At 37.6% G+C, this 14853-nt stretch overlaps 1 protein-coding gene across 4 annotated transcripts in view; it reads left to right on the top strand.

Annotated features, from left to right (window-relative positions):
- The window catches only part of LOC147371011 (alcohol dehydrogenase 6-like), a 70002-nt gene extending 56741 nt beyond the window's left edge, over window positions 1-13261 (top strand). For all 4 annotated transcript variants that reach the window (XM_086406703.1, XM_086406701.1, XM_086406704.1 and 1 more), the window contains 7 exons: window positions 3012-3156; window positions 5816-5903; window positions 6012-6228; window positions 7656-7916; window positions 9672-9804; window positions 12168-12306; window positions 12971-13261. In XM_086406703.1, the coding sequence (XP_086262829.1) occupies window positions 3012-3156; window positions 5816-5903; window positions 6012-6228; window positions 7656-7916; window positions 9672-9804; window positions 12168-12306; window positions 12971-12995 (1008 nt within the window). In that variant the 3' untranslated portion in view covers window positions 12996-13261. The remainder of the gene's footprint in view (window positions 1-3011; window positions 3157-5815; window positions 5904-6011; window positions 6229-7655; window positions 7917-9671; window positions 9805-12167; window positions 12307-12970) is intronic.
- The last annotated feature ends 1592 nt before the right edge of the window (window positions 13262-14853 follow it).

The raw sequence follows: 14853 nt of genomic DNA, 5'->3' as shown, positions 1-14853 counted from the left end.
TATTTTATTTTTTAACTTTACAATATTATATTTGTTTTGCCATATATCAACATGAATCTGCCACAGGTATACACGTGTTCCCCATCCTAAACCCTCCTCCCTCCTCCTTCCCCATACCATCCCTCTGGGTCGTCCCAGTGAACAGTCTTTTGGACTCTGTGGGAGAGGGAGAGGGTGGGATGATTTGGGAGAATGGCATTGAAACATGTATAATATCATATATGAAACGAGTCACCAGTCTGGGTTTGATGCACGATACTGGATGCTTGGGGCTGGTGCACTGGGACGATCCTATTTCTTTTTTATTAAACATTTCCATTAGTCTTCAAATCCAAACAGAGAAACAGTTGGGAAGGTATAGCATAGGTTACATACCCAATGGACACTTATTTTTAACTACTACTAATTAAAATAAGTTTCTACCCACAAACCTTACTTTAATCTGTACTTTCAATTTTCTTTATGATATTCTTCATGATATTTAAGTTACCTTGAAATACAGTCCTCCCCCTATATCTGCAGGGGATTGGTACCAAGACTCCCCCACTCCATACCAAAATCCTAGGAGGCTCAAATTCCTTATATAAAATGGTGTGGTATTTGCATATAACTTACACATATTCTCCTGTATACTTTATTCACCTCTGCTAAGTCACTTCAGTTGTGTCTGACTCTTTGTGACTCTATGGACTGTAGTCCGCCAGTCTCTGTCCATAGGATTCTCCATGCAAGAATACTGGAATGGGTTGTTGTGCCCTCCTCCAGGGGATCTTCCTGACCCAGGGGTCAAACCCATGTCTCTTACATCTCCTGCATTGGCAGAAAGGTTCTTTACCACTAGCGCCTAGGTTACTTAAAAATACCTAATACAAGATAAATGCTATACAAATTGTTATAAATACAATGTAAATGGTATATAAATAGTTGCCAGCATGCATCAAATTCAAGTTTTGTTTGGGGGACTTTATGGATTTTTTAAAAATAATTTCAATCCCTTATTGGTTGAATCCATGGATGAAAAACCCATGGATAAGAAGGATTGACTGTATGTTTTATGAAATTTTGTTTGATTATAGATAAATCAAGACTCAGTCTTTGGAATTCAGGTTAGAGCTGGAAGAGGCTTACAGATACCTGTTATTTTAAAAATAAGATGAAAATCAATAATGTACAGGACTCTTCTAGCGGTTAAATAAGAACAGAGACTTCAACTGCTTTTCTCAACCTTGCTTATATGTCTGGAATCATTTGGGAGCTTTAGAAAATGCTGAAAACTGAATCCCACCCTTAGACATTTTGAATTTGTGATTTATCTGGTGTGGAGTGCAGTCTGATTGGGCTTCCTAAGGGGCATTAGTGGTAAAGAACCCTCCTGCCAAGCAGGAGACCTGGGTTTGATCCCTGGGTTGGGAAGATTCCCTGGAGGAGGGCATGGCAATCCACTCAGTATTCTTGCCTGGAGAATCCCCTGGACAGAGGAGTTTGGCAGATTATAGTCCATAGGGTTACAAAGAGTCAGACACAACTGAAGCAGCTTAGCATGCACACAGGCTGATCATTAGAGTTTTTAAATCTCCCCTAGGTGATTCTAATAAAAGGCTACCAGTCCAGAAGGTAGCTCACCTGACTTCTAGTTCAGTTTCTTTTGAATTTTCACTATTTAATGTTAGTAATGATGAATAAGTATTGTTTATTAATGGATCACAGAGGGATCATCATTTTCTGAGTTACCTTGCCTGTGCAATCCATGCCCTCTTTTCAAAAAGTCTTCTCTGGCCTATATGATCCATGGAGTGCACAGAAGGTCATTTGGCCATCTCTATTCACTCTCCACCCACAGGATCGCAACTCATACAGAGAGATGTGGACACCAACTCAAAAACATCCAGCCATTATCTGATAAGCTACAAATCTGAATCTCTCACTCAAGAATTTGAACAAGATACAAAGTCTGAGCAAGACAGGGGATGGAGGGAGCCATTATCTGATAAGCTACAAATCTGAATCTCTCACTCAAGAATTTGAACAAGATACAAAGTCTGAGCAAGACAGGGGATGGAGGGAACTAGAGAGGCTGGAAGGACTAAAGGCTGGCAGTCATTTTTAACCATGCGATCATATGAATAAGAGAAAGCCTGTCTTCTGAGAATGATAGGAAAATGCAGCTATACACACACTGAGTCAAAGTAGACAGATGAAGACAAAGGCTGCTTGATGGATTTCTAGATCCATTAATTCTAACTGCACTGCTTACAGTCAGGTTACAGGCAATTTTATGATACCCTTCAAATTATCCCCCTTTTACATGGTCAAATTTCAATAGATTTTAATTCTTGACTTAGCCATGTGTGTGTATGTGTGTGTGTGTGTGCACGCACATGCATTCCAACCCCATACCCATTTTAGAGATGAATAGACTGAGACTCAGAAGGACAATTCCTCCCCTGATCACACAGTTAAACAGGGGTGCAGAGCCAAGATTTCAGCTCTGAACTCCTTAGTAACCACTGCTCTGAGTGCCTCCACTTTAAACTATCTGGCTGATTTACAACAAAAAGTGGTATTACAACTTGTACCAATAACATAACTGTAAAGCCCTCATGTGAAATAAATTAAAACCTCAATTATAATAGGAGGCATTATCCCTCTCCTTCCTATATTCCAATTCCTTCACTTCTATAATTGGTCTTGCTCCTCCACACTCCCACCCACAAGCTACAGTGAAGCACAAAGTGAGACCTTTGATGCCACATGTGGTTTTACAACGGTCTCTTCTGAGCCCATCCTACCCTCTCCAGTAAGTTTTAAAATCATTTGATAACAAAATTAGCTAGTGAAAAACATTGTATTGATTGAAACACATTACTGGCCCTTGTCCAGAATTAAAACTAAGAAATTAATGCATTAATATTAATGCAGCATATCAAACTACCAAAACACTTTACAACATTAACAATTCTACAACATCTCTGAGACAGAGAAAACTATATTCCTCTTTGCCTTCCATACAGATGGTGGCCACGGCGCTCTGTGGGACTGAGATGAAAATGTTGAAGGATAAAAATCTTCAGCACCAACACTACCCTATCATTATGGGCCATGAAGGAGCTGGAATAGTCGAGAGTGTGGGAGAAGGAGTAAGCACAGTGAAAGCAGGTATGAACTGGTGCCTGGAATTAGGAGATAGCAGCAACTTGGAACCCACCTCAGGAATAAAAAGTATCCCTTAAATTATGTTAAGCATAAATGAAATAAAAGGTAAAATATTGCCCATTTCTTAGAAAAGGAGGGTTAAGTATAAATTACAGAAAAATACTAAATGTATTCTTTATACTTATATTTTGATATTAATAAAAATAAAAAATAGAATGTACTGAAATTGAACTTGAAAGAAAGTGCAAATGAGACAAAAATTTCCTCAAAAAAATCAACTGAGAGAAACTGTTGAACAATTGTTTAAATGAAGCATATGATAAGTATGATAAATAGTTCAACTATGATAAACAGTTGAACACATTAGTGAACTAAATAGGGAAGAAGTTCAGAACTGGATCAAATTAATGTAGGAATTTAATATAGGATTAAGTTTGCCTTTCAATTTTGAGGGGGGAACATGGATTTCAACATATAATATTGAAACAACTGGATAGTTTTCTGGAGAATAAAAGTAACTTGAGTTGCTATTACATTTTTATAGAAAGATGCTATATGAATCCAAGAATTAAATGTGAAAAGCGAAACCATAGAAGTATTATAAATTATTGTAACAGAACATTTTGTAATACCTCAGAGAAGAGAAGGAAATTTTAACCAACACAAAAAATTCAGATGTAAAATAACATATCGATAAATTTGAAAATAAAGTTCTTTAAAATTCTGTGTTAAAAAAATACCCTTCCCCCAAATCAACAAGCCAATATGACGGGCAGATTTCTTTAATTTATAAAGAATTCTTTAACACTAACTTATGAAAATTGGCAAAGGAAATGTACATCTAGTTTGGAAGGAAATATATAGAGAGATATAGATATATACACATATACACACAAATGCTTTTTAAGCATCTAAGAAGATGCCCAATCTCAAACCCTAAATAAATTAAAATTTTAAAGACAACAGAAAAACTGTTTATCTAAAAAATTAGCAAAGACTTGAAAGTGTAATATTTAGGGCTGACAACCTTTAAGGCTGTAAGACTAAAGTTCTCAACCTCAGTTGATAGGCTGTCAGCTGGGGCTACAGCCCTCAGCTCCTTGAAGCTGCTCACATTCCTTCTCATGGGGTCCCTTTACCCACTTCTAGCCTCAAAGCTGCAATGGCACATCAAGTCCTTCTCATGCTTTGAATCGCTTTTTCTTCCTCTTCTGCTTTCCTCTTGTCTCCTTTCATGGATCTTTGGTGAAGAAGATCGCTCAGTCGTGTCCCACTCTTTGCGACCCCATGGACTGTAGCCTATCAGGCTCCTCTGTCCAAGAGACTTTCCAGGCAATAGTACTGGAGTGGATTGCCATTTCCTTCTCCAGGGAACTTCCTGACCCAGGGATCGAACCAGGTCTCCCACATTGTAGACAGATGCTTAACCATCTGAGCCACCAGGGAAGTCCTTTGGTCCACCTAAATAACCCAGGATAATCTCCTATTTTAATGTCAATTGCTTAGTAATCTTAATTACATCTGCAAAGCCTCTCTTCTTTCCATGTAACATTCACAGGCATGATAACTTGACATATTTAATTTCTGGGAATTAGGATAAGACATCTTTGGTGAGCCATTTTAGAAATTCTGTCTACCACAGACCATGCGTGCTCAAAATATTCATTGCATTGTTCTTTTTCATGTCAGAGAGGAAGAAATAATAAAAATAGAAAACAACCTAAATGTCTGTCAGTACACAGGGTGCTGCTTAAATATAAATTACAATATATTTATATAACAGAATACTATGTAAATATTAAATAAATGATAGAATGCTGTATCATTCTGAGATAAGAAATCTCCAAGATCAGCTGTTAAATAAAAAAGCAAAGCCTATGATAGGGTACATAATATACTAGTTTTTGTATTTCTAAAGGGATTATGTCTCTGAAAAATACCTTGGATATTGATAAAAGTAATTGCCTTTAGGGTGGGAGAAGGAAGACTAGAGACTTGGATGTCAATTTTCACTTGTGCTGTTTAAATTTTACCATGAGTATGTATTATTTTTTTAAAAAACTGAAAATAAATGAAATTCTACAAATTATTTTTACAGAAAATATGAAGTAAATTGCTCTGGTTTACAAGGATAGACAATGGGGCAGTCAGTAAGTCCATCACAGGCAGGTTATTCTAATATTCTTCTTATACTTTGAACATTAGTAGAAAAAACTGCCTACCTCTGGAGAAAGGATTGATATAAAACACAGAAGGTAGCATGGAGACAATCCTCTCTCCCGGATCCAGAAGCTTATTCTGTGAGTTTGTGGTATCCAGACAATTTTAAATTCAATTCCTGACACCAGAAGTTTTATAGGAAATGTAAAAAAAGACTTGGCTGAGTGGCTACATGACAAAGCCATCTGGTGCCTCAAGAGGAACTTAGAAAGGAAGCAAATCTGAGGCCAGCCCCTTGGGAGTCAGACATTGAGCCCAGGGCTAGGCACACATGCCAAAGATATCCCCTTTTTCGTAAGTATTCTCCACAATAGCAAGCACAATTAAATGTGGAACTAATTCTTAGTTATATTTTCTTGAGCGCCTTGTTGTTGAGTTCCTGAGATACCGCTATCTCTTTACTTTAAAAATAATGCCTTAATAAACAATTTTGCTTTCTTAGGAGATAAAGTTATCGCACTCTTTCTACCACAGTGTGGTGAATGCACCTCTTGCCTTAATTCTGCAGACAATTTTTGTATAAAACTCAAGTAAGTTTTTACAAACTTTTTTTTGAAAAATTAATTCAATTTCCTTAAAAGGAATCTAAACTTTCTGCTTCCAAATAAATGTTTTTTGTTTGCTTTTGTCTATAAAAGACAGGCAGAAACCCACCTGATGTCTGATGGTACCAGTAGATTTACCTGCAAGGGAAAACCAGTATACCACTTTGGGAATACAAGCACCTTCTCTGAATACACAGTAATGGATGAAAGCTCAGTCGCCAAGATTGATGCAGCTGCACCTCTGGAGAAAGTATTCCTAGTTAGCTGTGGTTTTTCTACTGGGTATGGTGGTGCAATCAATACTGCCAAGGTGAGAAGCATTTATATCCATTATGAATGTAATTGTTGACATATGGAGTTGGAAGGCCTTATGTATCTGGGCCATGTCTGATCATATAGCCTGAGAGAGACTCGCAAACCTGCCTCAAAACATCCTCAAGTTCTTTATTATTGCCTAGTCACCTAAACTCCCTTGCACATATTTCCCATTCCTTCTTGGTCAGTAGTATGTGGCAGATTAAGTCTAGATGCCATTCACAAGTGGAGACATCAGGTATTCCTGGAAGTGAAACATAATACAGTTTTAAAATGACTATATATCCTTCCACATTCCAGTTAATTCTTTTTTTCTTTCAACATACATTTATGGGGCCATTCACTGTTCCAGGTGCTGGGATTCAACAGCTAAAAGTGCCCATTGAGCTTCTATTCTGTTATTTAACAGATGGTGAAAAGTTCCTATAAAAACAAAAGGGAAGTAAAAAGACCAATTGATGGAGAAGATGTTGGCATATAAAACAGACTAGTCAGGTAACCCCACTCTGGTTGAGTGGGTTACTGCTTTGTTTGATTTTATTTTTTTTTCTTTTTGGTGGTACCACATTGACTTGCAGGATCTCAGTTTCCCAACAAAGGACTGAATACAAGCCACAGCAGAGAAAGCCTGGAATCCTAACCACTAGGCCACTGGGGAACTCTAGAGTAGGTTACTGTTAAATGACAGTTTCTTGAATATCACCCAAACCTGCCTAGCTTCTTTCTTTAAGTGGTTAATAAATTTCCTTTTTAAAAATTTTTTTCTTTTGTATTTCTTATTTGTATTGGAGTATAGCCGATTAACAATGTTATGATAGTTTTAGGTGAACAGCAAAGGCACTCAGCCATACTCAGCCATGTAGCCATTCTCCCCCAAACCCCTCTCCCATCCAGGCTGAAGCAGCAAGTGAATTTTGGTTCTTTATTTTTTTCCAATCTCCATTAGTCCTTATACTATCCAGGGACTTAGTATGGGGTTCAATTTAAATTAGTCTCATTTTAGACCCAATAAAAAATAAGTCTTTACTTATAAGGCACTGACATTATAAGTGAAGCAAAGTTTATGGATATCCAAAAGAAAAGAGAAGGGAAATGTTGCAAGAAGGTGGAAAACTCAAAAATATATGGAATTAAATACTCTTGTTAAATAAGTCTTAAGAGTCAATGAAAGTTCATTAAACTTCTTCTATTTACCCTAATTCCTGAGACTTAAAACTCTTTTTACAGGTTAGTTTTTGCTCCTCTGTCAAAAAGTATCCCATATCTAGAAATATGTTGAGAAGCTAAAACTCTCTAGTCACATGTTTTATTTGAAGATGGCCTTTGTTTATGTCTCATAAAAAAGTACATTCAGATCTTGTCTGTCCAATTAAGTAACAGTATTGTTCTCTGTGCTCTTTTTTTCTGCCTTTGGGTATGCAGGTGACCCCAGGCTCCACTTGTGCTGTGTTTGGCCTGGGAGGAGTTGGCCTGTCTGTTATCATGGGCTGCAAAGCAGCTGGAGCAACCAGGATCATTGCAGTGGACATCAACAAAGACAAATTTGAGAAAGCAAAGGAAGTGGGTGCCACCGAGTGCATCAACCCACAGGACTATGAGAAACCCATCCAAGAAGTTTTATTTGACCTGACAGGTGATGGTGTGGACTTTAGCTTTGAGGTCATTGGAAATCCAGAAACTGTGGTATGTGATTTTGAATTATGAAAATCACTGCTATTTCTATCAGTCATTGTTTTTGTTTTAAGATTTATGTATTTATTGGCTGTGGTAGGTCTTCATTGCTGCACATAGGGCTCCCTCTAGTTGTGGTGAGTGAGGGCTACTCTATAGTGGTGCACGGGCTTCTCATTTCCATGGATTTTCTCTTGTGAAGCAGAGGCTCTAGGCGCCTGGGCTTCAGTAGTTGCAGTGCATGGGCTCAGAAGTTGTGGCACACAGGCTTAGTCATGCCACGGCAGGTGGGATCTTCCCTGACCAGGTATCGAATCTGTGTCCCCTGCATTGGAAGGCAGATTCTTATCGATTGGACCACCAGGGAAGCCCCCAGTCTTTATTTCAGATTTTTAACTGAGTGAAAATTCTAAACTTCCCTCCACAATCTTCTATTTAATTCTCTTTGTGCCCCTGACATCCCACCTGGCACCTTCTGTCTACTCTTATAAATATATTCACTATCCCAAACACTGAACCCCCATACTGAGTTTTCTTCTCCCTCTGTTCCATTATATCAATACTGTTCCTTCAAATAAGCAGACAGCCTACAATAGACAGGAAAAAAAAGCTTTGTAAGGAATTCTTACTGAATTATTTCATAATAAGGAGCAGCTTAGTAACTATAACTTCCAAGCCAGAAGATTTAAATGCGGTAAGAATAATTAATGACCCTGCAAAGCTCTACACTTTCACAAAGTCTATCATGTTGGATCTGAGATAATCGTCCAAGAAACATTATTTACCAACCTTGATTAAAAGAGTTCAAGAATGAAGGGGAAAAAATGGTAATTTTTCTGGCTGAATATGGTTTATGTAAGAATATAAATGGATAGGACATTATTTCACAAATTGAGACTCTCTTTCTTTGGGACTGTAGAAATAGCATACTATTGGGTTGCATGTCTCCATCTTCTAATCAGCTCCATGAAAACCCAAGATCTGTCTCTTCCAACTGAGACCCTTTCCTCAGCTTACAAAATGTTTCCATTCCTCACTACACATAAATCCCCTCATCTATAAAAATGATATAACAAAATCACAGGCTTTCCTGCAGATAGTCTTGCTCCCAAAAATAGCGTTTCAAAATAAATAATGGGAACATGCTTATTTATAACTTTGCTAATATATGATGTTATACAAATAGCCAACTATATTTTTCAGTATCTAAAAGAATATGCTAAGTCGCTTCAGTCATGTCTGACTCTTTGCAGTCCCACAGACTATAGCCCACCAGGCTCCTCTGTGCATGGAATTCTCCAGGCAAAAATACTGGGGCGGGGGGGAGGGGGGGTTGCATTTCCTTCTCCAGGGGATCTTCCCAACCCAGGGATTGAACTTGCATCTCTAACATCTCCTGCACTGGGAGAAGGGTCCTTTATCACTAGGGCTACCTGGGAAGCCCTATGAATATGTCAGCTCTAACTAACCACCCGTGTCAGTATAAAAATTATTACTGTCATTATTATTATTACTACTACCATGGGTGCCTTTATTTTCATTTTTTTATTCTCATCTATTGTACCAGATACTATACTCTGTAGCACACAATGTCTTATTTATGTTTCAGTGCCTTCTTACAAAATAAATGTTATTTCAAATGAGGACAAGGAGCATCAGAAAAGCATGTAACAGACCACTGAGAACAGTCAAGCTGAGATTCAGACTTAGGTCCAACTCTCAAGTACACCTCTTAACCCCTCATTGTTTTCCATTGCTTTACAACAGGCAGCTGCCCTGGCCTCCTGCCGTGAGAGCCATGGGGTCTGCGTGATTATTGGGCTAATCATTGGTGTCCAACTCAACATCAGTGGCCACTTGTTCTTCTCAGGACGCTCTTTAAAGGGATCTGTTTATGGAGGTATGAATGATTCAGGGAAGAATGGAAATGTGTGGGATTATAGAGGAGGGAAGTAGAGAAATGTGTAATGAATGCTTGAATGAGAGCTTTAGATTATAGTTGTTTCAACACACAAGTATCTAAGATAAAGGGATGAATATTGATGTATGCAGTTGCTTCTTAGTAATTTTTCTTCTCATGCAAAGGAAGAGATTTTTTTTAATTGATTAGTGTCCAAAGTTTAATGCAAATTCTAAATCAAAAAGGAAAGGCAATACTGTGATCAATAACTATTCAATTCAGTTACATGACGGCCAACTGGAATTCTTTGGAGAATATACTGAATTCTTAGTAAATGGTTCAACTAATGTTAAATCTTACCCAAAACAATCGAGTTGGCATTGTACAACTCAAAGACATTAAACATAATGAACTCATGATTGAAAAGAGAAATGACCGATAAAATTGAAAGAGAATATTTTTTCCAGAGGAAAAAAAATTTTTCATACAATCTCTTGGTTTTCCATTTTTTAAACCTGTCTTACAACTTATATATTTTAAAGACTCTAGAAGCATTTTCTTACTGAGGAAGTGGAAAACAAACTAAAATAAATCTGTGTGGGATTCTAAGCTCATAAGCAAGCAACCTGATAATTAAGAGACATATACTTTTCCAGAGATTTGGGGGAAATTTGAATTCTTGGGCAAAAGAGATGAGAACCAGGAGCTGCCTGATCCATTTGTGCTCTCCCAACTACTTATGGCAGTGTGCTGTAGGTACCAGGAATCTTACCGAATTCATGGGCATAGAGTAGAAAAACGGCATGGCCAGCCAAAAAGAATAATAAATCAGTTTGATTATCAGTTCCCCCATTTGGGATAATTAGACATACCCATTGCTATTTCCCTCTAGAGACAATATTTCCCTTCGAGACAATAATTGTTGATTCCAAATACACATACTCAGTTAACTCTTGTTAAATAGGATCACTAATATTTCAAATAAAACTCACAAGGAAACTATTTTGCTCGACACCTATACGTTCGTATAATGGTCATGAATGTAAGTTAATTCCTTCTACAGATAGTATAATCCACTGGTTTCAAAGGTTTTCAGTTAAAGGATAGCCTCTAAGGACAGGACTGCTAAACCTCCTATAATGTACACAGTGAAACAATTTCCCCCTAAAATTAGTGGCCTTGTTCACAAACGCTGTCTAGCCTAGTTCTATGTTCCTGGACCCATCTTTTTTTGTTTTTGTTTTTGTTTTTTTGGTTAACAGAAGAAACAAAAAACAAGTGAAAGTGTTCTTTACATAGATATAAAAAGGCTTTATCAGATCACCAATCAACAGGTAGAAAAGACTTCAAAAGTTGTTATCACAAGAAAAAATGGTAACTATGTGTGGTGATGGATGTTAACTAAACTTAGTTCAATAGTAATAATTTTATAATATATACATATATCAAATCATTATACATAGAAAACAAATATGTTACATATTAATTACACTTCAACTTTTTAAATGATAAAAACAAATAGAAAAACACACCATGCCTCATGTCATAACACAGAGCATCAGAATTCTTGATTACAAATAATTAAAACCAACTTAAACAGAAAATAAATGTATTGGAAGTGTTTTAGATAGTGTTGAGAATAGTTTTGGGAAGGCTGGAGAAACTGGCGGGGGCTGGAACCAAGAAAAGCAAATAACTGCCAAGACCCTGTCACAGAACCAGCTGCTTAGGACACTTGCCTCCTTGCAAAATCACTCACCCTTTGCAGAAATGAGCAGACCACCAAATTCTTTGTGGTGACTCACTGGGCATGTCGCTCAGCACAGTGCTAAACAAGAAGACAATGTTTCTTGAGACTCACAAGAACAGAGAAAATACAATGCTAAGTTTTATATTATCTTAACTGACCCCATCTTTTCCTGTGCAATTTTACTTCCTAAAGGCACATTTTATTCTTATCTCGCTTTATAAACATTCATTTTTCAAAAGCTGTCACTGAGCACTGCCATGGTGAAAGTTCTTCTCTTCCCTTAAAATATTTGGCTCTTTCATGAAGCTGCAGATCAACACACACACACACACACACACACACACACACACACGAAGCATCTCTAAGAAGAGGTCCATGTTCTAGTTGCTGTAAACAAATACTCCTCTGCAGGCCCAGAGGTCTCCTCCAGGATAAAAGCCTTCCACACAAAGTAAATGGCTGGGACAGGCATTCATTCTCCTGATGGTCCAGATATTTTAGCAGGAAATCCTTGTATTTCCTCAAAGCCAACACCTCCAGCAACAAATTGTAGGGCCTTTCTTGTATACTGGCTCTTGTGTATAAAATCTGTTGTTTATCTGTGTATTTCCAGGCTGGAAAGGCAGAGATGGTGCCTCTAAACTGGTTTCTGATTATATGGCAAAGAAGATTAACCTAGATGCACTAATTACCCATTCTCTGAATCTTGACAAAATCAATGAAGCAGTTGAATTAATGAAAACGGGAAAATGGCAAGTGACTCACACTATTTTTATGTCTGAGTATTTGGGGCCAAGAGAAATGGTGTGTGGAGGTGGGGGAGGCCAGGGAAGTCATGGCTGGAGAAGCCACATACAGGCAGCTGAAGGAAGTTTCAGGAATTTGCAAAAAATCTCCTTCCCTTATGCATTTTGTTTTATTACCACTTTATAATACATAATTCTTAAAATACTTAAATGATCATCTACCCTTACCACTAGAATTTTATTTCCAATTTGGTATTGCTTTAAATGTACATTAACTTACTGAAGTTAGCTCATAAAATTCTAGCCCAAATTTAAGTTCATAATTTATAAAAAGACAATTATTATTTTTGTCGTTCTATTTCAAAGGAGAAATTATCTCTAGAATTCTAAATTCTAGCACCTATCTTTGGCCCACAAACCAAACACTAGCCATAAACTGGACATTAGTATTCCCCAAGAGAGTATAAGCCTACTTACATATTCCTTACTCTTGGGGTTTCACATCATTTTGAAAAATCTCATAACTGATTTAATCTGCCTATTTTCACCTAAACTTTAGGAAAGGGAATTCAATTTGTTCATTGGTATACAAAGTGAAAATTTGAAATTCAAATCACAAATGTTGCTTTAGAAACATTTCAACTTTTTTTTTCCTTTCCTTTCTTTTTAGTGTCCGCTGTGTCCTGTTACTTTAAGTATGATGCTCACCAACTAAAGGCCATTTGCATAATTTCACAATTTAGAAGAATTATCCACACAACGCTATTTCTATCTGCTTGCCTCTGATTCATTTAGCAATGGGCTCATATCCAGCTTCTACTGTCATCACTTCATCACCATTGTTCTTATGTGACCAAGTGTCACCCAGGAATATCCTCCCTTTCAGAGCTAGATTAAAGTTGATTTGAATCACCCAATCCCAGACCCTTCAAATAAATAAAAATCACCCAGGATACTCCCATTTCATCGTTCTCTCTCTGTCTGAGCCCACATTTCCTTGCACACTGTGTTTCTTCCACATCAAGTTCTGCCCTATTTCACACCAAAGAAACAAAACTCACCATTCATGAGCTTATTGTACATTCAATAAGCCACAAGTTCCAGGAAATCTGTACCTCCCAAGAAGCCCTCAGCCAATGACTGATAAAAGTTGCTAGAAAATACACAGTCGACAGAGTATCCCTATAAGATTAAACTCCAACTGTCCACTTTGATAGTCAGCTTTAAAAACACACTCTTACACCCAAATGCATAGCAGCATTATTCATAATAGCCAAAAAGTGGAAGCAACCCAAGTGTCCATCAACAGAGGATGGATAAAAAAAATTGTGCATGTACACACAATGGAATTATATTCACCCCTGAAAGGAAACAAACTCTGACACATGGGTGATAACATGGATGAAACTTGAAGACATTATACTAAGTGAAAAAAAAAAATCAGTTATTCAAGTACAATTGTGAGCTGGATCCCATTGTAAGATGGACCCCAATGATCCCCACCTTCTGGTATTCATGCCCTTGTGTAATCCCCTCTCCTTAAATGTGGGTTGGACTTAATGACTCAATTTTCACAGCAGAAATGATGAGACATTGTTTCTGAAATTGAGTTCTATTCCATCTGGGGAGTGTCTCTCTTCTATTGCTTGTTATGGGAGAAGCCAGCTGGTACATTAAGAAGCAGCCTGAGGAGAGGGCTTGAGCTTAGAAATGGGTCTTCTGAGGCTTGTAAACAACTACGTAAGTGAAACTGGAAGAACATTCTTCCTGAGCCAAGCTTTGAGATGACAAGCCCTGGTCAATACCTCAATTACAGCTTTGTGAGACACCCTGAACCAAACCACTCAGCTCAGCTGTTCCCTGATTCCTGACTAATAGACACTAATAGACACTAAGAGAACACAAATGCTTATTTTAAAGCACTAAGCAACAGATAACTAATATACTGGTAGTAAGTGAGATACAGTCTCTCTTGGCATGCTCTTGGGGTGAAATTACTGTGAGTCTCCTGTGATTAATTTGGATGGGATACAGATTACAGGATATGTGCTGCCTCGTGCAGTATTATAGCACTTGAGAGATAAGATGGCAATGGTAATAATGAGGGCTGTGGATTTAGTTATTGTTAAGTGTCATCAATTCACTGAAGGGAAAAAATGATAGGCTTGAGTCAGACAACAATCAACCAAGAGTATGACTAATAACCACAAGACTTCTATAGCGGCATTTAAATGTCCCCTTATCTCCTACAACTAGAGGACAAATTGGGCTGAAAAATCAGGCCAATGATTTAATTATGATATTAGCAAAATTGCAGAGAAGTTTTCATCTATAAATCTGTCACTAAAATCAGGGCAATGATAGGAAAGAGGTGATATCTTAAAACTGAACTGGACTATCTTAACTTTGAACTGCAGATTCTCCTAAATGCTATAGGCCTAAAGAAGTGTGCCACTCCCCCTTGCCACAGGCAGTAGCCTATCCTTGCCTGGAGACCACAAGGAGCCTTACTAAGGTGAAAGTGAAAGTGAAGTCGCTCAGTCATGTCCAACT

This window comes from Bos grunniens, chromosome 6 (assembly GCF_055505025.1).
Source record: "Bos grunniens cultivar Pamir isolate PY7600 chromosome 6, Bosgru_T2T1.0, whole genome shotgun sequence".
NCBI lineage: Eukaryota > Metazoa > Chordata > Mammalia > Artiodactyla > Bovidae > Bos > Bos grunniens.
The sequence above is the reverse complement of the archived record's forward strand: the minus strand, read 5'-3'. Positions and strand labels throughout refer to the sequence as shown.